The sequence below is a fragment of the Prinia subflava genome, chromosome 17 (genome assembly GCF_021018805.1).
Source record: "Prinia subflava isolate CZ2003 ecotype Zambia chromosome 17, Cam_Psub_1.2, whole genome shotgun sequence".
Classification (NCBI taxonomy): Eukaryota; Metazoa; Chordata; class Aves; order Passeriformes; family Cisticolidae; genus Prinia; species Prinia subflava.
In genome coordinates this window covers 6,515,608-6,539,507 of record NC_086263.1, presented here as the reverse complement: position 1 = coordinate 6,539,507, position 23,900 = coordinate 6,515,608, and the positions used below count along the sequence as shown (strand labels likewise).

General features: G+C 41.1%; 1 protein-coding gene across 1 annotated transcript in view; it reads left to right on the top strand.

Moving 5' to 3' along the window:
• The window catches only part of LOC134559710 (uncharacterized), a 72,583-nt gene that overhangs the window by 25,987 nt on the left and 22,696 nt on the right, over positions 1-23,900 (top strand). The window contains exons 26-50 of the mRNA XM_063414776.1: positions 1,213-1,346; positions 1,449-1,607; positions 2,181-2,361; positions 2,826-3,037; positions 3,565-3,753; positions 4,637-4,776; positions 6,125-6,287; positions 6,399-6,485; positions 6,962-7,096; positions 7,484-7,603; positions 8,109-8,326; positions 9,967-10,160; positions 11,320-11,622; positions 12,309-12,538; positions 13,548-13,709; positions 13,918-13,995; positions 14,353-14,703; positions 15,264-15,620; positions 17,615-17,965; positions 18,881-19,012; positions 19,710-19,859; positions 20,319-20,435; positions 21,075-21,248; positions 22,007-22,214; positions 23,231-23,397. Coding sequence (XP_063270846.1) covers positions 1,213-1,346; positions 1,449-1,607; positions 2,181-2,361; positions 2,826-3,037; positions 3,565-3,753; positions 4,637-4,776; positions 6,125-6,287; positions 6,399-6,485; positions 6,962-7,096; positions 7,484-7,603; positions 8,109-8,326; positions 9,967-10,160; positions 11,320-11,622; positions 12,309-12,538; positions 13,548-13,709; positions 13,918-13,995; positions 14,353-14,703; positions 15,264-15,620; positions 17,615-17,965; positions 18,881-19,012; positions 19,710-19,859; positions 20,319-20,435; positions 21,075-21,248; positions 22,007-22,214; positions 23,231-23,397 — 4,712 coding nt within the window. The remainder of the gene's footprint in view (positions 1-1,212; positions 1,347-1,448; positions 1,608-2,180; positions 2,362-2,825; positions 3,038-3,564; positions 3,754-4,636; positions 4,777-6,124; positions 6,288-6,398; positions 6,486-6,961; positions 7,097-7,483; positions 7,604-8,108; positions 8,327-9,966; positions 10,161-11,319; positions 11,623-12,308; positions 12,539-13,547; positions 13,710-13,917; positions 13,996-14,352; positions 14,704-15,263; positions 15,621-17,614; positions 17,966-18,880; positions 19,013-19,709; positions 19,860-20,318; positions 20,436-21,074; positions 21,249-22,006; positions 22,215-23,230; positions 23,398-23,900) is intronic.

Below are 23,900 nucleotides of genomic sequence, written 5' to 3'. Positions count from 1 at the left end.
GAAAGTAGAAGTATTCTGTAGTATTCATTTTTCCTACAAGATTTGCCTCTGTGTTTAGAACACAATAGAAAGATTTCACTTAAGTTTTAAACTGTGATCTGAAACTTGGAATGAGTTTCTCTTTTCAGTTGGATAAATTTTACTCTTGGAGTTTACATATAAAAACATTTTTTTTAACATGGGCTTTTCACAAGCATATCCATCATTTGATTAAAAATCACTTTTTTATTGAGAATTGCTCCAAATTAATTTGTGTTTTTGGATGTTTGCATACATTCCCTCAATAACATGAGGGTTGGTTTCTGGGAAGCAGCTGGCTGTGCTGCCCTGGCTGCAATATAGGAATTGCATTAATTTTGTAGGACAAAGCAGGTGAACATCAGTGCAGTTACATCAAAGTATTGAATCCCTGTAGTAGCTAATCATGATAAATGTATAGGGGGATTGTTTATGCTAACTCTCTTGCACCTTCAGAGAGTATGTAGCAATATGAGTAATAAAGTTTTCTTAAACCTACACAGGTGTGGCCCCATAATTTTGCTAAAAATGGCATGCTGATCACAGGATTTTATAAACATCAATCAAAGTATACCTGAACACTTAAACAGTACCTTAAAATGCCTGGCTATAACCATGTAATTGTGAAGTTTGATGCTTGGAGCATAGTTACACTTTAGTTTAAACCCAGTTTGACAACTATTCCACCTGAAACGGTCACAAATACTTACTTGGAGAAGTACTGGATTTTTCATTTTAAAAGTAAACCTACTTAATAGTTGGAACTTCAAATTCATTATTTTAATTTTCTTCTTAGTGTCCAGAAGGGGTGGAAGTTGGTGGGGTTTTTTTGTTTGTTTGTTTGTTTGTTTTACCTGAAATATTTTGTCATATTATGATGTTGGGAGCTAGGTGGTAACAGAAAATCATCAAATATTGTGTGATATCAAGAAAGCTGCAAAGCTTGATCATGATTAGTTTATAGTGTTTTTACTTCAACCAGGTAAAATTCTGTTTAAGTAATAAAGTTCGTGCTTTCCTTGGATTTGTAGGTGTATAAGTGTACAGGTATATGGGTATAAAAATAGAAAAAAATTACTTTGATGTTCTGAAAAACAGAAGTCTTGGAGCCAGTGCCAGTCTTATACTATTAACATTGTGAAAGATTAATTCTGATTTGCTTGAATAGGTAACTTTGTGATTTAACTTGAGCAGGAGAGGCCAAAGCCCCTTTGCACGAGTGCAGAACGCAGCAGAAGGCTCAGGTGGAGACGGGTGCACGGGGCCTGTACAGGCTGGAGCTGGGCCATGAGTTCCACTGTGCGCAGGCTCCCACCTACAGCCACCAGGTGGGTGCTGGGCCAGGCACTCCTGGGCACCCCGGGTCACCTCTGCTCAGGGCTCTCAACATGGGAAAGAGCTCAGCAAACAGGCAATGCCCTCTTCTTTAGGTCCACCTGAAACATGAAGTGAGTGCATCTTGGATCTCCTCCCAGATGGAAGTGAACTATGGGAAACGCTGGGATGAGATAAACAACGAGAAGAAACTGCTCATCACCCAGACCTTTAAGAACAGTTCCAGTTCATCTGTGGTCAGCTATTTCATGGAGGTAATAGTGATGGTTGAAAAGTAAGACCCTCACCTCAGATATTTAACAGACAGACTAAGAATAAATTTTGATTTTTTTTTTATTATGACCTTTTTTTTGTAAATACAGTATGTACTAATAATATAAGGCAAGTACCCAGACCTAATACTTTTGAGCTAGGTGAGGTCTTAGCCCAGAGACACTGAGATCTCTGACTTTTGCTAGAAGATAAATTTTGCAGATACCAGAAAAGTTGGGATGTAGTTTGGTCTGAGGTTGTTGCACTGTTAACTCATATACAATGACTGAGGAGATTTATGAAAGCTGCTTTGCTGATGCAATGTGAAAGGAGGGTGCAGGTTTAAATAACTCAGACTACTACAGCATTTTTCTTTTTGTATCTCCTGTAGTTGTAGCAAATGCATATTAAAGAAACCTCAGTCTATGATTGGTGAGCATGCATGAAAATCTATAGAGTGAATGGCAAATGTGCAGAGGTGGAAGCTGTGACCTTCCTGTTTCTATGTGTGTAACTTACACAGCCCTGAAAATGGGATCTTGTTTTTATTTAATTTTGCTTCACTTCTTTTCCAGTTTACCATGCAAGTCCTGGAAAAACAGGTGAATTATAGAACCCAGCTGCAGCATTTGCACACCTCTCAGGTGTATTTGCAGAGCAGCACCAACTTCGAGGTGCAGTATAATGACCACGTACCATTTGTGGCTGGGCTGCAGTGGAAGGATGCATCCAGAAATGGCCTGAAGAAGTGGGAAGGTGAAGTACCACAAACCATTTCCAGTCTGTGATTAGAAACGCAGGCATTGGAAGCTGTTGCCAGGTTTTTCTGAGCAATTTTGCGTGACTGCAACACAATGATAAAGATTTTTCTCAGAAAAGAGAGACCCTGGAGGTTGTCCAGCCCAGCTTCCTGCTCCAGTCAGGATTGTTTCTAGCGTAGATCACATCTGTTGTGGCTTTGTCTAGCTGAGTTTTCGACATCTCCAACCTATCACAGCCTGGCTGGCTGGCCTTTTCCAGAAGTTCCATTTACACTAGCGAAGGACATTTATTTCATTATATACAACCCAGAGATTTTAGCAGCTGGAAGAGAAAATGTTGATAGCAGCATTTTAGCTTCATTCTGGAACCCCTGGATCTTAACAGCCTTGATGTGGAGTTAGAATCCAGGCAGTTTGAAATCCAATGTTTCTGTCATCTTTAATATATATCCCTTGCAGGTGGATTCAATATAGACACCCCCTGGCTCTATCTGTACACAGCTCACAAACTGCACCAGCCTCAACATTCTGCTTATTTACTGACATCTGAGCTGACAGCTGGAAAAGCTCTCTCCATTAAAGACCTTGTACTGGAACTGTTCTATAAAGATCAAGGCAGTGAGAAGGAAGGAAAAGTTCACATTTACACACCAGCTGCCACATACCTGCAGGTTGGTGACATGCTGCTTCACAGAGTGGATGGCTTTGGGGACAGGGCTCTGTGCTATCACTATGCCCTGACTATGGTTTCTAAGCTTCCTCCTAATTTATTTTAGACTGTGCTATGCAATAGAGGTTTAAAACTGATTTCAACATAATTGGTGTGCATTAAGCAATGTGGTAGACTTCTATCACTATGCAATTTCACTTATGTTTATGATTAAGACATTCCTTTATCAGCTTTTCCTTCTTAAGTCACTACTGCTTCAGGCATAGCTGTGGAGGAATGTGAGAAACATTCTTGAATGAGAAAAAGGTGTTCATCAACTATTTAGCTTTTTGTCTCTCCCTAGTTTGGAGGAGCTAAAATAAACTTTGAACTCTGTATGGTAATTTTTGAGTATTTTGATAATGGAGAAACTAGCACACATTTCTAATAGTTCTTGTAAATGAGCATTCTGTCACCTCTGTGCTGTGCTGCTGCATAGTGGAATGGTGTCTGTCCTGGCCCAGCCAGACTAATGTCTTTGTTTTTCAGGCATCCACAGTTAATCGTCTTGGGAGGAATGTTCTGCATAGCCATAGTGAAATAGTGTCTCTGTGGAATCAGCTTGTGAAGAATGAGATTCATTTGGAGAATAATGAACGAGCCAAACTTCTCTGCTTTAAGATAAAGAGTACAAAACAGGAATTTAACTTCACAGCCAGCTATCAGAATCTGCCAACGGTGAGAAAGAAAAACAAAAGCAATTTTTTGACTCAGCTCTCTCTTCCTGAAAGATGTTATTGCTAGAGCTGAAACCAAAATCCTTCCAGTATTGTATCTATTTCTGTCTGTTTTGACAGGCTGCAGTGTAAATCCAGGTTCAAAAAGAAAACAAAAACTTGTGTGACATAGTTTGGAGTACTTCTCATCTATTAGGGAGCCAGACAGTCAGTCAGGGAGGAGAGGGTGAAGAGAGACAGCATGACTAGAAAGAGAGCTGGGGATGTGATTACTCACAACTTGACGCAGATGTATGAGAGGTGTGGAAGATTCTACTGTCTTGGAGAATCAGAATCTCTTGCCTATTAGTGAGCATGGTAACAGCCCAAGTTTATACACTATTTTAATCTCTACATCCCTTCCAGTCTTAAAGTAGTTTTTGCTTTGCTTGACATCTGCAGCACAGGAAGGGTAATCAGCAGCTTCTCCTCAAATGAGGTACTTTAAGCCATTACTTTGGTCCATTCACACCTTGCAGGAAGTCTTTAAAAGTATTTTTCTAAACATAGCTTTAAAAATGCTTTTTCCATGCTTTGAAAATCCACTTCAGTTTTTTATGCACCAGAGCTTGTTTATGTTGCAATTAGGCGACACTCAAGTGATACATGAAAGGGCATTTGTCTTCTTCTGGAGTCAGTTTTCTACTGATGGCACTTTTAATCCTCTGAGAGATTAATGGAGATCTGGACTTAAACTGCAGCAGAAATGGTTCCATCTGTGAAGTGACAGCCTTGCTGCAGCCTGTTGTACAACATGGTTTCCATATTTGGGTTCCTGAATACAGTAATGCAGTAAATCTGATGCAATTGTTCTTTCCTGTTCTGGTCCCATGCTCTGAGTGCAGCCTAAGAAGACAAACTTTTCTGTGAAGATTGTATGGAGAGATTATAAAAGTCTGCCTGTCGTACTGCAGTGTGAAGGTCAGATAAAAGAGCTGAGGAAGGAAAAGATGTTCTATCAAAAACGTGCAACCCTCCATTTCAGGTTTAGTATTCTTGTTTCAATCTTTTAAGAAGGTTTTGGCCTAAATTTAATGTGCATCTTGACGTTCTTAGGAAATGTCCTGGGCTTTACAAAGTGAGTGCCACATGCACACAGTCTGTTCTTTGTCCCATGTGGCTCCCTGAACTTGCTCAAGCACAGCAGCTTCATGGGCTGGTTATTTGCATCCATTAGCTTTTGGCCTCCTTGTTGACATGACAGTGAACAAAGCTGTCACCAGACCATGTCTGCTGTGATGTGTTTGCTGGCAGCTCAGCCAGGCATATAGCCCCCTTTCCTGAGAACAGCAGCATTTAGGGTGTGTCCAAACTTGGATGTGGTGAGAAATTCCAAAATCCAGATCTGATCTTCTGTGCCTCTACGTGCCTTTTTCCTAGTCCTCAGGCATTACAGAGCCATTCTAAAACCAGAGGTATCCTCTTAAAACATGTAACAAAAATGGTCTTGTTGAGATTTTGGAATATGTTTCCATTTTCTGATGAGAATGAGTGCATTCCTCCTACATATTGGCTATCCCTGAAATTTCTCTCTTCATTATCCATTACTAAAGCCCAGCCTGGAGGCCTTGGTAAGAATGTATGCTCAGGTTAGAGACACCTGGATCACCTCTGGGGAAATCTCTTAAGCAGCATCAACAGGAGTGCACAGGCTGCTTAGGAGCCACTGTGCAGCTCAGAGATAACTGAAACACTGCAAGGTATCTTTTCTATAAAAAGAGCAGTGCTAGATATACTAACATATCTAAAGGTGGTCCTGTGTCTGCTTAATAAGGGTTTGTGCATGCTTCCAAGAGGTCTGCCTAAATGAATGTGCAGAAATATTTAACAAAGTCCATAAAACATTACACTGAAGTAGTAAGCTATTCCCAGAGCTGTGTAGTGCTGAACATTTGTTGCACAGAATTCTTGGCATGTAGATACTGTTTCTACAGAAAGCGTAAAATGTGGATAGATGAGATTTTCAAACCTGCCAGGACCTTTAGGACACTGTTCCTGTTTGAAATGAAGTCTTGGCCATGCGGGTGTGGAAGGTGTATGTGCTGATTATGCATGTCAGAATCTTAGAGCAGCACCTTCTCCCACGCCCTTCCAGGCATCTATCAAATTCACATGGAAACTCTACCAAAAATTCAGGTTAGTATGTGGAGTTTTATGAAGTTGTAATTATCCTCTGTAGTTTCTTAAATGTCTGGTCCTATGTGTTTTCCTTCTGTACCTCACACCCTGGTGGTAACTGACAAATTTGGAGTTCAAGTTGAACTCTGCATGATTTCTTTTTGTAGTTGTTTTTTAAGATCTTTTCTCTGTGTTTATTTCTTGTTTTTTTCCAGGCATCCTTTTAAAGTGCCCTTTCTGCAGAGCTTCCTTCTGCAGGAGACATTTACTGTTGACAAAAAGCAAAAGCACTATTTCATGGAAACAAAAGTTTTGATAAATGGGGTGGAGGAAACAGTTCAGACTCTTATACTTGGTTACCAACCTGAAAACCCCTATGTGAGTTATCCAAGAACTTCCTTTAGTCTGATATACCAAAACAACCTGCAAACAAGTGGTTTACTGCATATGGCTTATGTTTGTTGCATTTTCTCTCAAACTTCTTTTTAGATTTGTGCTGGTTTAACTCATCCTTATAACTACAGGATGTTTCCCAAAGATGTTGAAATGTGCATTTTAACTCTAAGTCATCAAAATGTGAGTAAATTTCCCATTAGATTCAGTTAGGAGACATTCCTTACCTGTTTATTTACACTTTACTGTCTTTACAGACCTCACTTACTACAGGTGTTTAGTTCCTCACCACGTAGCTGCTGGAACCAAAATGTTCAGAGGGTGGTTATGTCCTTGGTACCTCCTGTATTTTGTATAATAATATGTTGTGTAGTAATCTATGATAAGAATACTTCATATATTATTTTTAGAATATTATTATGCATGAATAAAACAAGTACTGGAATAGAATGGATTCATCATGATCTAGCTGTATCTATTAATCTTTCTTTCCAAATGTAGCTATTTTTGCTCATTTTCTTGTTTTTCATTCCAAGCCAAAAAATAATATCTTGCAACTCTTCATTTTTCATGATGTGTAGGGATGACTTCTCTGATCTTTCATTATACACAGGGTTAATACTCAGTGCCCTTTGCTTACTCCCATTCTTAACACACAGGTGAAGCATGAGCTTGAGACTGTCTTAAAGGTGGATAAGGAAGATGTCCTCAGTTTTCTAGGGAGGTATCAGGACAAATCCAGTGGGACTGATTTTAGACATATTTTACACATGGATATGACACACTCATTCCAGGTATTGATGGTTTTAATTTTTAATATTTTATGTCTTGGTGACTGGTTTGCTGTGTTGTCTTTAGAATTATAATTGTTTGATGCTTGTAAATGTCCTAATTCAATCTAGTCCTGCCCTGACAAATAACTGTAGTTATCTCAGCAGGTTCAGTTATGTATCAATAATTTGTGTCAATAATGCCTTGTAAGGCACACTGACTTTTCTTTCCATGCTTTTTTACTTCTTTCAATATATTTTTCAGTATTTTGGGATAAAACTGGTAAAATTTGATACATACATTTGCGTATATGCATCACCCACTTCCTGCTAGAAGTTCAGATGTTAAATCACATGAGGCAATTGGGGGGAATGCAACGCTCTGTTCTGATATTTTACTTTGTCAAATAGCTTGAGTTTCCACAAGCAATGGGCCTAAGCGGGGAGCTGTTTTCCAGGCAGACTAAACTGGAACACTTTGACTGTGGTGTGAGTGTAAAAGTCATCACCAACAAGAACGTGTCTTCACAGGTCAGTCCCTTGCTAATTACAGTCTTGTTGCTTGAACTTGAGGTTTTGAAGTTCATACACTCAATGACTAAAGTGGAGAGGTATAAATTGTTAGGGAAATGGTTAACTTTTGATGGTTAGAGTTTGTTCTGGCTAGATAGCTACATGGGGTTGGAACAGTTGGCTTGTGTTTTGGCTGAAATTCAGAAAACTCTTAAAGTCGAGTTAAATTGTACTTAAAATTCAATGTAGCTCACATTTTGTTGTGATAGGGTTGGGATAAATCCATTACCTTCACAGACAAAACAGACTCAACTTGGGCAATATTAATTTAATTTATTGCCAAATAAAATTACAAGAAACAAAGATGAGAACTAAAAACTCCTTTCCCCCTTTGCTTCCCTCTCTGCTTTTGTCCAGTCCCAACTTGTTGTCTGCAGTCTCATTGCTCAGACTGATGTTTCAGCACTGTGTGTTATATAATCTGAGGTCCTTAAGGTCCTGCTCTCTTTTTCTCTATGTACAGGCCAAGGCAGCCCTGAAGAGTTACGGTGAAAATAATGTCAATGGCTCCCTTCACCTTCATTCCAATGGAAGGGAAATGCTGGTGCTGGAGGTTGATATGAACAGGGAGAACAGGAGGAAAGTCAGAATTGTTGAACTGAGGGCTTTTCTCCATCAGACAGTCCTGACAAATCCAGAATCAATACAGTTCCAGCTCATGGGCAAAATATTTCCATCAAGGTAGAGAAATCAGAATGTTGGTTAATTGAGGAACTGAAAAGTGTTCTGGGAAACAAATTTAAATGTAACTACTTTCCTATGGCTGCAGTAAGGCCACTGAGTAAATGCCAGTTCATGTGTTATCCCTATTATTGAAATACTTCTGCTCCTTATGTTTCATAAGTTGGTGTAAGTTTTGTTAATGTGTTCTAGTTGCCTTCCAAGGACTTTGTATAGAGAACTTTGAGTGAACAGATTGTACAAGCTATGCCAGTGGAAAAGGGCACTTCCCAGTGTTTATTGTAAGGTTTTTCAAGTATTGGAGAAAGCTCTAAGGTGGCAGAGATGGGAAACAGAAATTTGGCCTCCCAAGTTCCAGCTGATTTTTCAAATTTTATAAATACAAAAGCATGCAGTGAAGAATTTAGTGTTTCTGCAGAGGTCCCAGTGTTTACCAATTGGGTGGGATAAGGAGAAATAAGCATTAAAGAAATCAGAAGTTACTACAATTTAGATGAAGCACATTAGATTTACTACTAACACTAAAAAAGGGACAAAATATTCCAAGAAGCGTATTTCATGTGGTTCTGCAGTTTGCTTGCAGTTGTGGGTTTCCAATAGTGCATTAATTTGTTTAAATACCAGGAAAAGCCATACAAGAGCAATTTATTGCAGTTCACAGGAAAGAAAACAGAGCACTTAAAATTTCTGGAATGATGATTTGTTTAGGATTTGTTTTACAAGGAGAATACAAACAAAAACAAACTCTTGAATGTTTGTGGAGAACAGCTAACAGGATGCAGGGTGTACAGACTACAGTTGCTGACTGATGGAATGAATCTTACTCCCCTGAACTATGTCGTTTTGTTCTTCCCATAGAATGGATTTTCACTGAGGTTTTATTTGTCATCATTTTTTCCAAAGGGTTCCAATTTCTAGGATGGATGTCTAACACTATGAAAATTGAAGTGATTGCCTCACTTTTAGGTATTTTGTGCAGTATACTTGAGTGTGGAAAGTCAGATAGTTCAGCAGACAGTTTGTTGAAGGCAATGTGAAAATTGTGTCTCAGTGCTGTACTTACCATACTGAGAATGGAACTTTTTGTTGCTCCAGCAGGTTTCCCTAAAACGCTGTGCCATGTTTATCCAACACTGCTCAATTCAGGGCCAAGATGTAAAGAAATATTGTTGGTTCATTTACCAAACTCAGATGATGGTGGCACTCAATTATTTTTAAGCTGAATTCTCAAATGCTGCTTTTAAATCAGCACCAAAGAGATATTTCATATTGTGACAGAGAAGGCTTTGTTTCCAATTCAAAGTCTCTCCAACTCTTTCTTTTATTAGGGACCATAACAAAAACATTCAAGAAATTTAAAGAAAAATCAGTCTATCAATCTGTGAAACTTTTCAGAGGAATTTATAAACATCTGGTGAATAGCGTGAGCTGACTGCAAGGCCTCTGATTGCCTGACACAACACTGGAACGAGTGCCCAGAAAGTCTGGGGAGTCTCCATGCTTGGAGATACTCCAAACCTGACCACACACACTCCTGAGCACCCTGCTCCCATTGATCCTGCTTGGAGTGAAGAGGATGTCTTGACAATCCTGAATCAACCATAATATCTTACTAGCAAATTTTATGTCTGTGTTTTTAGACTTCTGTTGTCTTCTGACTTGAAGCTTAATGAAAATAGGCTTCACATGGATTTCATGGGAGCCAGGGAGCAGAAACTTGGCTTTGTTTTGTCCCTAAATGGAAGAGTGCAACACACTTTTACTGGATTAAAGGTCATACCTCATCTCCTTTCTCTGGATGGATTACTGAAGTGCAAAAACAACATTCACGATGGTACTGTGTTCCTTTGTGTTTTGTTCTAACCTGCAGCTATCTAAGGAAGCTTCTTAATTTTAGTATAATCCTTACTGAGCTGCACAATGTATTCAGCCCTCAACAGAAGAGCAATGTGTATCTGTTGGGATGAGTCCAGAGCAGACCACAGAGATGGTCAGAGGGCTGGAGCCAGGCTGGGAGAGCTGGGGGTGTCAGCCTGGAGAAGAGAAGGCTCCAGGGAGACCTTAGAGCCCCTTCCAGGGCCTAAAGGGGCTCCAGGAGAGCTGGAGAGGCACTCTGGACAAGGGTCTGGAATGACAGGACAAGGGAGAATGACTTCAAACTGACAGAAGGCATGTTTAGATTGGATATTAGGAAGAAATTCTTCTTTATGAGGGTGATCAGACAATGGAACAGGTTGCCCTGAGAAGCTGTGGCTGCCCCATCCCTGGAAGTGTTCAAGGCCAGGCTGGACAGTGCTTTGAACAGCCTGGGACAGTGGGAGGTGTCCCTGCCCATGGCAGAGGGGTTGGAGCAAAATGGGTTTTAAGGTCTCTTCCAGCCCAAACCATTCAGTGATTCTGTATAATGCAGAGCAGAGTATTTAGCATGCAAAATGAACCATGGGTCACTGGGTTGAGAGTACTTTTCAGTGAACTAACATAGTTTGGGATTTTTCATGTTTTCATGGATTAAAGGAAATAGTGGGTGGCCTCTTTCCTCTTCTGAAGTGTGGGGGCTGACTTGAGACTCCTGCTCCTTCGAATGGCTCCATGGGTGGAGTGGGTCACTGCAGAGCTCTGGAGGGATTGTTTAGCCTGCAATTACACAAGCAGTAGGTCACAATCCATCTGTAAATTTTCCTGCAGAGGGAGTGCAGTATAGTGCATGGCCTGAGGGCACAAGAAGCTTGGTGAATAAAAAGAAACAGCTGTCAGAAATACTATTATATAATTTGTTTTAAACACAGACATTCACTAGTAGAGAAACCCTCAACACTGAACTGATTTGCTCTCTAGATTAGGCAGAATTATCTGGTATAATAAATGGAAATTGTTCTACTTCCTCCTGATATTAATGGAAAGGTTAATTTATACATTAAACATTAAATTATACATTAAATTCTAAAACTGTCCCAGGAATCTCTCTCTACAGTAATGATTTCTGCCTGTTACAGGTAACATCAATGTGATGGTCAACAACAGACTGTATGGACTGCATGTCAGGAACAGGAATGTGTTTGGGAATACCACTGTGCACAATCTCACTGTTGCCATTGTTCAGAATGGCAGCCAGGCAATCCCAGGGGAGACAAGACTGAAAGGACACCTGGAACTGAGTAAAGAGAAGAAAAGGGGGCTGGCTAGCTTCCAGGTGGATGAGAAGGCTCTTTCTGTAGATTTTCTCAATATCATGGAGCATGGGCACGGCAGAGTCAGTGGGACTTTCACTCATAATGTTGACTTCTTAAAAAATGCAGGTAGGAAGAAAATCTGACTTGAGGCTGTGGTCTAACAAAGTGATTTTATCTAAATGACTGCTGAGCAGTGGAAACAGATGAGTTGTGTTTGCTCACACCAGAACAACATGTGATCTAGTCTTAGCAGCATTCTTTTTAATATTGTTGAGAAAATACAGAAATATGAACATAGAAATAGTTCAAAGAGTTTTGAAAAAGAGAGAAAATTATTTCTCTCTTGTACATCCATGTTCTTGCACAGCATCTAAGCTGACCAGTTCCTCTAGGTATAGTTTTGTGCCAAGTGTTTTTTCCCAAGCAAAGCCGAGGGTTTTCATGAACTGGAGTTATCAGTAATTTTGCATAGGTTCCTTTGGACAGAATAAATCTTTTGTGAAGTTTTTTGACAGCTGTTTACTGGAGTTGGACACAATATCAATTAGTAAATATCCTTTATTAAGAAAAGGAAAATTCTTGATTTCCAAAGTGCATGCCACACTTTAATTTAGCAGTCCCTTTTCAATATGATTTTCACCTCGAAGGTAACATACTTCTATAAATATCAGTAACGTGATCACACTTTATATAAAGGTGTCTTTTCTTATGAAAAACTACAGAAAGCTTCTTTTGATCTGTAACACATCTCTGTAGTCTGTAATGACAAGCCAGAAGTGCTGTGTTGATTTTCCTTCCTTCCCTGTCTGTAGGGTTGCCTTTGGATGGCATTCTTAGTGCCGTGTGTGAGCGTGGCACAGGAAATCACACCATTGCCATCGCCCTGCAGAGTGGCAGTGAAAGGATTGCTGCTGTGTTTGAGGGGCACGGACTGGCCACAGGGCCTCCAACATCCCAGCTGTCTGTGAGCCTAAAGCACAACATCTCAAAGATAAAGAAACATGGGGTCCCTTTTGTTTTAGAAGCTTCTGGCTATTATGAGGTAAGAGGAGTTGTACCTGTGAAAGTTTAATTTCTGGAAGGACAATTTGTGTATATGTAATAACTCTAGGCTTTTCCTGTTACTGTGTATATTTATTTTAGAAGCTGCTCCGCTTTTGAGATGTACTAAATTACTGAGTGAAAGAAAGGTGTTGTCTGGCTCCTTGTCATACTGTGGATCTGTCATCTGAGCTCTTAGAGCTAAATCTAGACTAAATGAGATGCTACATTCAGTTCTCATTTAAGGGAAGTGCCTTGCTGCATATGAACAGATGTCTTGTCCAATTTTATCTTTCTCCTATAAATGGGAAATGGACCAGCAGCAGGCCTAAGGCTTGCAACTGGTACTGGATTTAACTGGTCCTGGTGTCATCCTTTGGCTGCTGAAGAGCAGAGCAGTGTTTAGCACGGCCTTCCCTCTGGAAATTCCTACCCACAGAAGCAAAATGGACCACGATCCCTGCTATGGTGTTGCTTGGCCACTGTTCTCTCTATCTGCATTGCTGCTATACATCTGTGAACTTTACAGCTCTTTTGCACTGTAGATTATCTTTCAATAAATGAAGGGTTCAGACACTTTGCTGTCTCAGTCACCCACTGAAAGGCTGAAGTCACTCACGTGCTTATATTTGGGTGGCTTCAACCACTGTGGTAGGGTGAGACACAGAGGTGTGCAGAGAAACAATTCTAAACTGTTCCTTTGCTTTTTAGTAGTTCCAGTGCTTTAATTGTTTGTGCCTGAGGGCTCAAATCCTTCAGGATACAGAAAGCTCTCAATATGTTTTGGACCCAGAAGGAATTATTGATACACTGCATTTGGAAGGTCTGGCATAACACTTCAAGCTCTATTTGAAATGAGGCTGCCTTGATGAATTTGGATTTTTATTTTACCAGTGCTGCTGCCCTGACAGACTGTGATGTTTAAGCACAATGAAACACACTCTGCCCTTCCCAGTTGTTGCTGGGATGTTGTTTGTTTCTTTCCATGGTTTGGTGTCTTTTGTGCATAGAATTTCTCCAGAAAGATTGCTGCAGGGATAACAGCCACAGTGGAGACAGAGCAGCTCGAGATTGAAATAGAGAAGGAAACCACTGGCACTGCTATGGAAATCTCTCTTTCACTTCACCATGATGTGGGAGGACTGATGGACATTGTTCCACATGTACTAGAGGTTTGCAGAAATCCTGCCACATATTGTAGTGTATTTAGTGCATTAAACTGTTTATCTTTTTGAAACAGCACTCTAACTGTTAATCTTAAATCTGTGTCTTGGTGCTTTCATCCATTTGATCCTTAAAGCAGCCCTGTAACTTGCTCCTTTGAATTTTAGTCCTTCTGCTTTTCTTCATACTCTGAATGTGCTTTGTTGACATCAACAGGTTGCTTGCAGTGGAGAATCTGCTAACAAACAACTTTCTGGCCTTTGCAATGGTGCAATTGCATTTCATCATTTTGAGGTACTCGCTTCATTTATAAACTTTCTTCTCAACAATATAGTGTCTTAACTACCATGAAGGGAATCTAAGTACTGAGAGTGCCATAGAAATGGATTTGAGCTTCCTGCAAGTTTTGTGTGCACTTTCAACTTTCACTCCATTCATTATTGGTTTGGGTTGTCTTCCTGTTATTTCGATTATGGAACTCCAAAATAAAGATTTGAGTCCATCTCTCCATTTGTTTCAGCATTTATAATTATGTAGGATGAATACAAAATGTTGTAGGGAACAGTTCTCTTCTAGTAATATGAGCTTTTAAAAACAGTATGTGACCTGAGTGGAAAGCAAACTTGACAACAGTTTTCTGTAATTTTTCAGACTCCAGCAAGAGTTTCACTGAATGGGTCAATATCTACCACCAACTTTACTGTCATCCTCTTTGGACATGTTTCTTTTCATGACATATTTGCCTGCCTTCAACTCCATGCCACCACTAACACCCATCCTCGTTTAGAAATCAACTTCCAGCATTCTTTGCCTTCACTTCATTCCCTGGGAATTGCCAGAGAGAACCAGCTGAAGGTGTCAGCCATGAGAAGTGACAAGTACAAGGGCATCCTTGGGATTGTCCTTGGGCCTTGCACTTTGGAAGCTGATGGGGACGTGAGCCTGTCAAGCAATGAGACAGGATGGGTACTCACTTTTAGAAACAAGTGTGTCAGTCTAGAGGTAAGCCCAGATTGTTTCCTGCATGCCCTTCCAGTCTGTGTATTTCAGATTGCTGAGTCACAGAAAACTGTCCCCTGACTACTTATAGATAGGCCAAATTTGGTCATTAAAATTGTTCTGGCAGAGCAATGAGTCAGAGTGTATTTGAAGATGATAATTTGGAGTAATAGAATAGTAGATGTTACTGCTGTTGCCATAAAAATGTTGCTTAATAATAGTTTATTAATTAAAATAAACTTTTGTCCTAAAATCTAGTGAAAAGCATGTCCTTTCAGTTTGGAATTGTGAGGGTGAAGATTTTTTCCTTCTACATTTGTTATGAAAAGGTTATTGTAGGATTTCTTCTTCTTCCCCCCCCCCCCCCCCCCCCCCCAATTTTTTTTTCCTGGTATTTCACAGAGAAATTTCTGATTTCTCTATGGAACAAGCTGTCTTCTATGGTCCTTTCCATAAGCAGATTGTTTCAGAAAGGAGGAATGCTTTCTCGTGAATTATGAACAAATGAGGAAGAAGTTGCTTTACTCTGTGCGTTTTAATCTGTGGAATCTTTCCTGTTGCAGAGGATGGGATTGCCTCGAGCTGCAGTCTTGGGGGGCTCCTTTCGACAGAACATCTGCAACGTGAGCCTGTTAATGCACCTGCAGTGTGATGGCAGAGCAGTGGATGTGCAGATAGACACCTCCTGCCAGCATGGATACATGCTCCAAGGGATGCTCAGGCATTCACTTCCCTGGCTCAGCCAGCTTGGGCTGCCTTTTGAAAACTCTGTCCTGCTCTCCGCAGCCACAGACTCCAGCACAGAGGGCATTTTCCTGCTGCAGGCTGGCAGATGCAGACTGAGGGCTAGAGGGGATCTCTCTGTTCAGAACAAAGCTGACTGGACGCTGGAAACAGAAACAGAATGCCAAGTTCTGCAGGTAGCTGTGGGAAGCTTTTAAAGAGAGTTTGGGGGTCAAATGAAGGCCTTGTGGGTTTTAGCTGAAAGGCAGTGCTGGAGTGTCGGGAGGGCGCTCTGAGGGCACGTCTGTCTCACAGCACTGGGCAGGGTCTCACAGCGCTGGGCAGTGTCTGTCTCAACACTGGGCAGTGTCTGTCTCAGCACTGGGCAGTGTCTGTCTCAGCACTGGGCAGTGTCTGTCTCACAGCACTGGGCAGTGTCTGTCTCACAGCACTGGGCAGTGTCTGTCTCAGCACTGGGCAGTGTCTGTCTCAGCACTGGGCAGTGTCTGTCTCACAGCACTGGGCAGTGTCTGTCTCGGCACTGGGCAGTGTCTGACGGCACTGGGCAGTGTCTGTCTCAGCACTGGGCAGTGTCTGTCTCAGCGCTGGGCAGTGTCTGTCTCGCCACTGGGCAGTGTCTGTCTCGCCACTGGGCAGTGTCTGTCTCGCCACTGGGCAGTGTCTGTCTCGCCACTGGGCAGTGTCTGTCTCTCAGCACTGGGCAGTGTCTGACGGCGCTGGGCAGTGTCTGACGGCACTGGGCAGTGTCTGTCTCGGCACTGGGCAGTGTCTGACGGCACTGGGCAGTGTCTGTCTCAGCACTGGGCAGTGTCTGTCTCGGCACTGGGCAGTGTCTGTCTCGGCACTGGGCAGTGTCTCACGGCACTGGGCAGTGTCTGTCTCAGCACTGGGCAGTGTCTGACGGCACTGGGCAGTGTCTCACAGCGCTGGGCAGTGTCTGTCTCAGCACTGGGCAGTGTCTGACGGCACTGGGCAGTGTCTGACGGCACTGGGCAGTGTCTCACAGCGCTGGGCAGTGTCTGTCTCAGCACTGGGCAGTGTCTGACGGCACTGGGCAGTGTCTGACGGCACTGGGCAGTGTCTCACAGCGCTGGGCAGTGTCTGTCTCAGCACTGGGCAGTGTCTGACGGCACTGGGCAGTGTCTCACAGCGCTGGGCAGTGTCTGTCTCAGCACTGGGCAGTGTCTGACAGCGCTGGGCAGTGTCTGTCTCGGCGCTGGGCAGTGTCTGTCTCGGCACTGGGCAGTGTCTGTCTCAGCACTGGGCAGTGTCTGACGGCACTGGGCAGTGTCTCACAGCGCTGGGCAGTGTCTCACACCCTGTTCCCAGGTGCTCTCTGCACATAGAGCAGCTCAGCCTTTGCTGACTGTTGTCTTTGCAGGCCGACACTGCCCTCTAACGCCCAACAGCAATATTAGTCTGAACTCTGTCAAAAATGCATTCCCTGGTCTGAGAGGATTATATCAAAATAGAATTTCCTTGGTTTTTCCAGTTAGCCTCACTGATTACGTTAGAAGGAATGACTATTGCAAAATTAGGGTTTTTTTCCTAGATGTTCATAGGCATTTGTATTTTGCTTTCAAATTCTCAAATTGAGTAACTTCCTCAACTACAAAGTGTCAACACAAAAATGACAGGAAATTTGTAGTGAAGAGGGAATGAAAATCCCTTGAAGTATTAAAAATAGTAGAATTTTCAGTGTTTTTGGAAATCCTTTGACAGAATGGGAAGAAACCTTTCATTTGGGATGTTGCACAAGACAAGCTGCAAGTTTAATTATTAAAAAAACAAACTTTCTACAATCAGATGCAAGAATGTCTGTTAGGCCTATGATTTTTTGTACATTAATGTGTTTGACCACACTGAAATAAGTGTGGTCTGGATGAAGCATAGAATGTTTAGTGAATTTTGCCAATCTGAAGGAACGGGTATTTTGTATTTTTGTAAATATAAAACTTTGTAAAGATGCAGAAGTTGTGAATTCTGCAGGATTGTCCTTAAATCTTCCATCAGATCCTATTCAGGAAAAATCATCCTCTTTCTTGTTGAGAGGGAGAAAAATGGCAGCATGGAGGTTGTAGGATTTTGTCTCTGATATTGTATCATATAATACACACTTGTCTTAAAGTGTTTGTATATTCCAAAGGAATTTTTGTTTAAATCTTGATAGGATCTGAGTTTCCCAACTCAGTCACGGCTCACAGGATCCATTCAGACAGACAAGTGCCAGGCAGAGCTGCTCTCCGTGCTGGAAACAGAAGGCAAAACAGCCCACCTTGAAGTGAGAGCAGAGTGCAGGCCAAAGATGGCTCTGGAAATCCAGTTCAGCCATGACCTCCCCCAGCTGAAGGGAATCCCAAGAGAAAATCAGCTGTCCATCACTGCACGGAAACACTTGAAATATCTTGTTGGAGTTGGAATGAAATTGGGATCCTGTGAGCTTCAAATGAATGGGGACTTTGACCCTGAAAAGAACCTTCAGTGGAAAATGCTCATAGAAAACAAATGCCAAACAATTCAGGTATGGAAAAGAATTTTCTCCTTTAATGTTGAATCTATACATTTAAGCTAGGATCTTTGTAGCTGCTAAGGTCAAAAGACAATAATCTAAATATTTCAAAGAGGTAGCAGGAAATTAGAAAAACATTCTCTTTTAATGTTGCACCTTACTTCTGGAGCCATTCACTGTATTTTCATGTGGCATACACCAAATTTCCTGTTAATCAGTACCTGCAGATAATGGACTTGCTTGTGCTAGCTCTGATGTGTTTTCTAAAACATGGCTGAGAATTCTGCAGGGTTTTTCTGTTCAGAAATAATGATTATTCAAAGTTGCCTTTGGTTTTATTAGCAGTTAGAGGTTCTCAGCAGTTTGAGAAACAAACTGAAATAGTTGAAAAAGGTATGAAATAAATAATCTTCAGGTAAGAAAATTCAGTGTATGCAAAGTTTGAGAGCCGTGTTATCACATTATGATCTGTGGATTCAATATGTAAGTCAGGGTAAATCTGAAGATACAAAGATGAGATTCACCTGCCCTTTTCCAAAAACAGAACTACCAAAATAAACTTACGCATACTGTCTGGTTTCACTGAATTTATGGATGCTTTGGGCCACTGGGACAATGCCAAGCATAGAATATTAATTAACTTTTCATTTCGCCAGGAAGAGCTGCCACATTGTCCAGTGTTCTATTTATGCTGACTCATTTATCAAAAATAATCAGACACATTCAAAATAAAAAAGACAACATTTATAAAATGTATTAAAAAGCTCTCGAGGTTTCTGAAACATCCTGTGCCTTTGCTGCCTGGTATACTTAATTTTACAGCTAGGTGATTAAATTTACTATTGGGAATTAAGTTTCAGGGGTATAATGTATTTGTGATTAAGTGCAAAAGTGGTGATTTTTAGAAGCTTTTTCTTTCTTTTACAGGATCTTGGAGCACCAATGAAAATTGATGGCTCAGGCTACCTTTTGATGGGTGAAATGAACCTAGATTCACAGACACTGATCACTGTTGATGAAAGTAAATTCCGAGGTCTCCTCATACTAAAAGTCACTCCTGTAAGTACCCTGCAGGCTGTTGGAGAGTGTGAACCAAGTACTGAATAATGTACTTTAACTTGTGTTATTTGGAACAAATAGCCAATCTTTAGTGAGACTGTGCCTTCTGATCACCCTGATCAGAAACCCCGGCTAGCTCCAGTAATAAATGCCAGAATAAAAATAATAAAATCTTTGAAAACCTGGCACCTTCAATGTGCAGTAACTGATATATAGGATAATAGGACATGGGCTCTGGCACTTCCTGAATTATTTCCTTGTTATGATCTTTATGTGTAAATTTTTGGTGTTTGTATTATGCTGTTGGACGTTCCTTACATCACTGTGATATACCCTGCAAAATAATGGGCAGCAGCTAATTGAGACACTGCAGTTTGTTTGTTTATTCAGTGAGACAGCAGCACAGGGAAGGCTGTGAATCTCTTGCTTTTCTGTTGACAATTACAAGTTTGGATTGTGTTCTCATCAGAGCAGGAAAGCAGAGAACACACACAAGTACCTGTTTCCTCATGGTGTTTCACTTTCCTGCCATAGCTGGTAATTTCTGCATGTTTTGTGCCATGGAGAAACAACACAGCTAGTGGGAGTTTACTTCATATTAAATGTAGGACAGACAGATTTCTGGTTTGAGCTCTGTATTGCAGCAATCTTTGGGTTCTACGCGTGCTTTGCTCTCTGTGCTGTGAAATATTAACAGGAGAGGCAAGAGTTGGATGCGGTGCTAACCCATAACATCCAAGGAGCTGCTGACATTGGCATTCCCATGAGGATGTTACTTGATGTGATATCAGAAAACAACAGTGACTTCTATAAAGGATTTATCAATTTCTGTGTGAACAACGAGCAAGTAAGTGCCTCCTCCATATCAGTAATATGTGAAATTGAGGTTGAAGTGAGCTAACTGATTTGGTAAATATTGTTTCTGCAAACAATCCAAATACAATATTTTGCAGGGGCCGGGTTAGTTCTAAAGGCATTAATTAAATGAAGGCAGTATCTTTCAGCCACTCCTTCTGTGCAATTGATCCTTGCAACAAATTTATCATCAGCAATGATCCATGATAAATTTGTAAATGATATCAAACCTTCCTTATCAAGAATCTTCACTTGGTGCAGCATATTCCCTTTTACAGTACAAAGCTGTGACTTCTAAAAAAGTTAGACAATTCTTCACCACAAAGTTTTCACAGTTTTCATAATTTTATTCCAATGTGTAATTAGTCTAATAATTACATTTATTCAGAGAAGTCTCCATATCAGAGATGTTCCACAGTTAACTTTTGTCATATTTTCTTGAACTGAGCAGATTACAGCAGACCTGAACTTTATCCAGAAGTTGGATGTTGTGTCTCTTAACTACAAACTTACTCATAACATAGAGACATTGAAGACACTGCAAATAAAGGACAGGATTGAACTGCAGGTGGGTTATCAACCTGGAGCCATGCTATGAGTGGAACAGCAGCTGGGGAAGTGAGATGGCAAAGAGCCATGGGTGGAGGTGAGGCTTTACACGTTTGCTGTTGTGGTGGGGTCCAGGTGCTCTCTTCACTCCTAAGGGGAGCCCAGAAGCTCCGTCTGTTCTCATGGGAGGATAGCTTAGACCAGGGCTTCCCACAGGCCCGGGGCTGGAGGCTGGCTCCCAGCGTGGAGTGAGAGGAGGGCATTTGTACTGCATTTGTGTGTCTGACAGAGCTGCAGTGTCCCCTGGGCACACAGCGCATAGGGGAGCACTGCTGGGATTTCACTGCATCCTTTCCAAATGGGATTTGCCTTCCAAACTCTGGCTACCTGGCATAATTTTTTATCTGAGAAACACAAGCCTTATCAACCATGTAACTGCATAGCATTAAAGCATGATCACACTTAAGAATACATGTTAAATGGTTGAATTCTAAAATAAAAGGTGAATTTGTAACTATGTTGAATTATAAATGATACAAGATGCCTCTCTGACACATCTTTGAGATGATACTGTCTCAACCAAAGAAAGAACCTTGACAAACAGGAGCTTTAACTTTTACAGTTCTGTCTTTTCACAATTTACTTTTGCTGCACACAGGCTATCTTGAACCTCAAAGTCACCAGGAGCTTTAGTTTGAAAGTGCTTTATGGTGCTCACCTAACAGTTCTTGAAGGACAAATCCAGGAGTTTGAAACAAGTACCAACATAACAGGGAATTTCCATCACTCTTTGCCATGGCTGCTACAAGTCAGAGTCCCATCGTCTTTACAGGTAGTTTTGGGGTTTTGTTGTCTTGTTTGGGTTTTTGTTTGTTTGGGGGTGTGGTTTTTTTGTTAGTTTATTTTTTGGTTTTAATTATAATTATTGTCCTGTAATAAGGATGTAATGCAATCTCATGGCTTGAATGAAATCTCCATTTTGTAAGGTACAGGATGGAAGCTGAGATTTTCTGATATTTAAAAACTGTGGATGTCTAAAACCTGAACTATGGAAATAGAAAGTTACCCCTTGGCTGCTTTCTGAATGAGATTCTTCCATCCTGATCAGTGTCAGTAGAGTGGGTACTGCTGATATTGTAACTCTACAGGAGAGCTTGAGCACATTCACCAGGGACTGGAGTATTGCTCATGTGCTGTTTGATGGGAATTTCATACTGAAAGATGTATTTCTTTGGGATCTATTTTCAGGGAGGTATTGGAGTACCTACTGTCTGGTAAATATTGTCAGTAGGTGTAGATTGAATGTCCTTTATAAGAAGAGAGTTGTGTTTGTGGGATAAAAAAGAACCCAGTGAGAATTTGACATAGATCAGTGAGGCTGACATAGCTTGACATTCATTCAGTTGAATGAGCTTCATACTTGAAAGTCAAAGATGATTAATGAAAGGCCAAAGACATTTTGTTAATGGATAGATTTTGACATAAATATGGACTAGAGAGAATTTTCTTTCTCTTCCATTTTCTCCTGTCTTAAAATTAACTAGTACTTAAATATTGTTTTGGAACTTATATCTACGTGTCATTTTTTAGATAGATATGGTTTTTCAAGGGAGAAACACTACTCAAGAGAGATATGTGCACATTGCAGCTGGAGAAACATCAATCACATACATAATAAATTCCTATTCTGTTGGCCACCAAGTGGATCTCTTCTGTCAGAGTGTACACAGCAGTGAGGTACTGCAGGCATCTGGCTACCCTAAGGCAATCAACTTCATTTTCAGTTTACAGAAATCAGGTGGGTGCCTGCCATTCCTGGCAGGGTTTTTATTCTGTAATAGCTGTTTCAGCTGTTCCTTCAACAGCTACCAACTGACTAAGATTTGCAAGTAGTACCTAAAAAGAGGCTTTATCTTGTTTGTAAGTAAAATTCTCATTCTGAAACTGCATCTGTGATTAGTTGATTAAGCCAGTCTGCCCTCGAACTTGCCCTGGCATAAATCCTATCTGCGTATCTCTCTTACACTGTGATCAGGTACCTTAAGTGCCCACAGAGAAATATATTCCTGTTGAAGAAAACGCCACAACTGTGAGAGCACCAAAGGGCAGGAACTACTGAGGTTAGCAGGCACTGAAACAATACTAACGTGAGGGGCACAATCTGCTTTCACCCTTTCAGAAAAAGCAGCAGGATGTGAAGTAGCTCCCAGGACAGGCACAGTCAGCATGAGATTTCCACCACAAACCCCACCATTTCTGTGGGTTTTGTCTTATAAAGAATTTGGGGGGGTTTCATCTCTCTTATCTCATTTTTATCTTTTAGCAGTCTTGTATTTCCCTTCTAAAAATGAAAAGCTGGTAGGAAAGTGGGGAAAGGTCTTCAGGTCATGCTCTTTAGGCATTGCTGAGCTGCTGTAGCTGGAACCAAAGGAGTCACTGGAGGCCAGAAGAGCTCAGAGCTCTTCCCTGGCTGAGGCTGCTGCAGGCCAGGGGTGCAGCTGGCTGTATGGATCAGTCAGCTCTAGCTGCACAAACACATTCCTGCCATAACTTGCCACTTCACACTGGATGTGGGTGCACAAGCTCTGTTACCACAAGACTTTGTAAGGACAAAGTTCAAGGACATCCAGAAAAACTGTACCCTCCTCCAACCACAGGCCAAAATTCTTGTAATCCTGAGTGATGACTTTGTCTTGATGAGTGTATTAACCTAAAAGCTGTCTGGATTGATTTTATGCAGGCAGTACTGAAATTTCTCAAAAATCAAAGCAAATTAGCTGCTCAAATTAGCACTGTTTTGTCCCTTCTATACAGAAAAAAAAGCCAAGACTGTCTGTGAAATCCAATATGATGAGAAAGATATAACTGTGACTGTGGATGTTGGCACAGACTTTGAACTCTTGGGTATATTTGTGTTCATGGCAGAGGTGAAGCATTCAATACCACTTCTCCATCACCTGGGACTTCCCTTCTTTCTTAAGGTAATGCACCACAGAATTTTGCTGTGCTTTGATGAAAGCTTGAGTTACATTTGCATTAATCCAGAGCACTTCCAGTGGCCTCAGTGAAATTACTCCAGGTTTATATACCAGTGCAGCTGAGAGCTGACTTGGCCCTGTTTATCTGAATCCTTGTTTGAGTACAGAGCTAGTGGTCTGTTTCCAAGGAGCCTGCTCAGACACCTGAAATCCCCAGTCTCAGGGTTAATCATGTCAGGAAGGCACACATTCACTTTGCAGCTTTGCAGCTGATAGGGCTCACAAAAGTAGAAAGAACTTTTGGTAGAAAACAGCTGTCCTTCCTAGCTAGAGAACTCCTTGGCTTGGTTAAACCACTTGTAGCACACATACCTAAAATGCTTCAGTGTTGAATAAACAGGAGAAAATTTATATTCCAAGCTACTTGATAGCATCAACAAAGGCTATACCTGTTTATCCCTTGGGAGAAATAAGCCTTAGTTGAAATGTCCCCTTCCCTTTTGAAG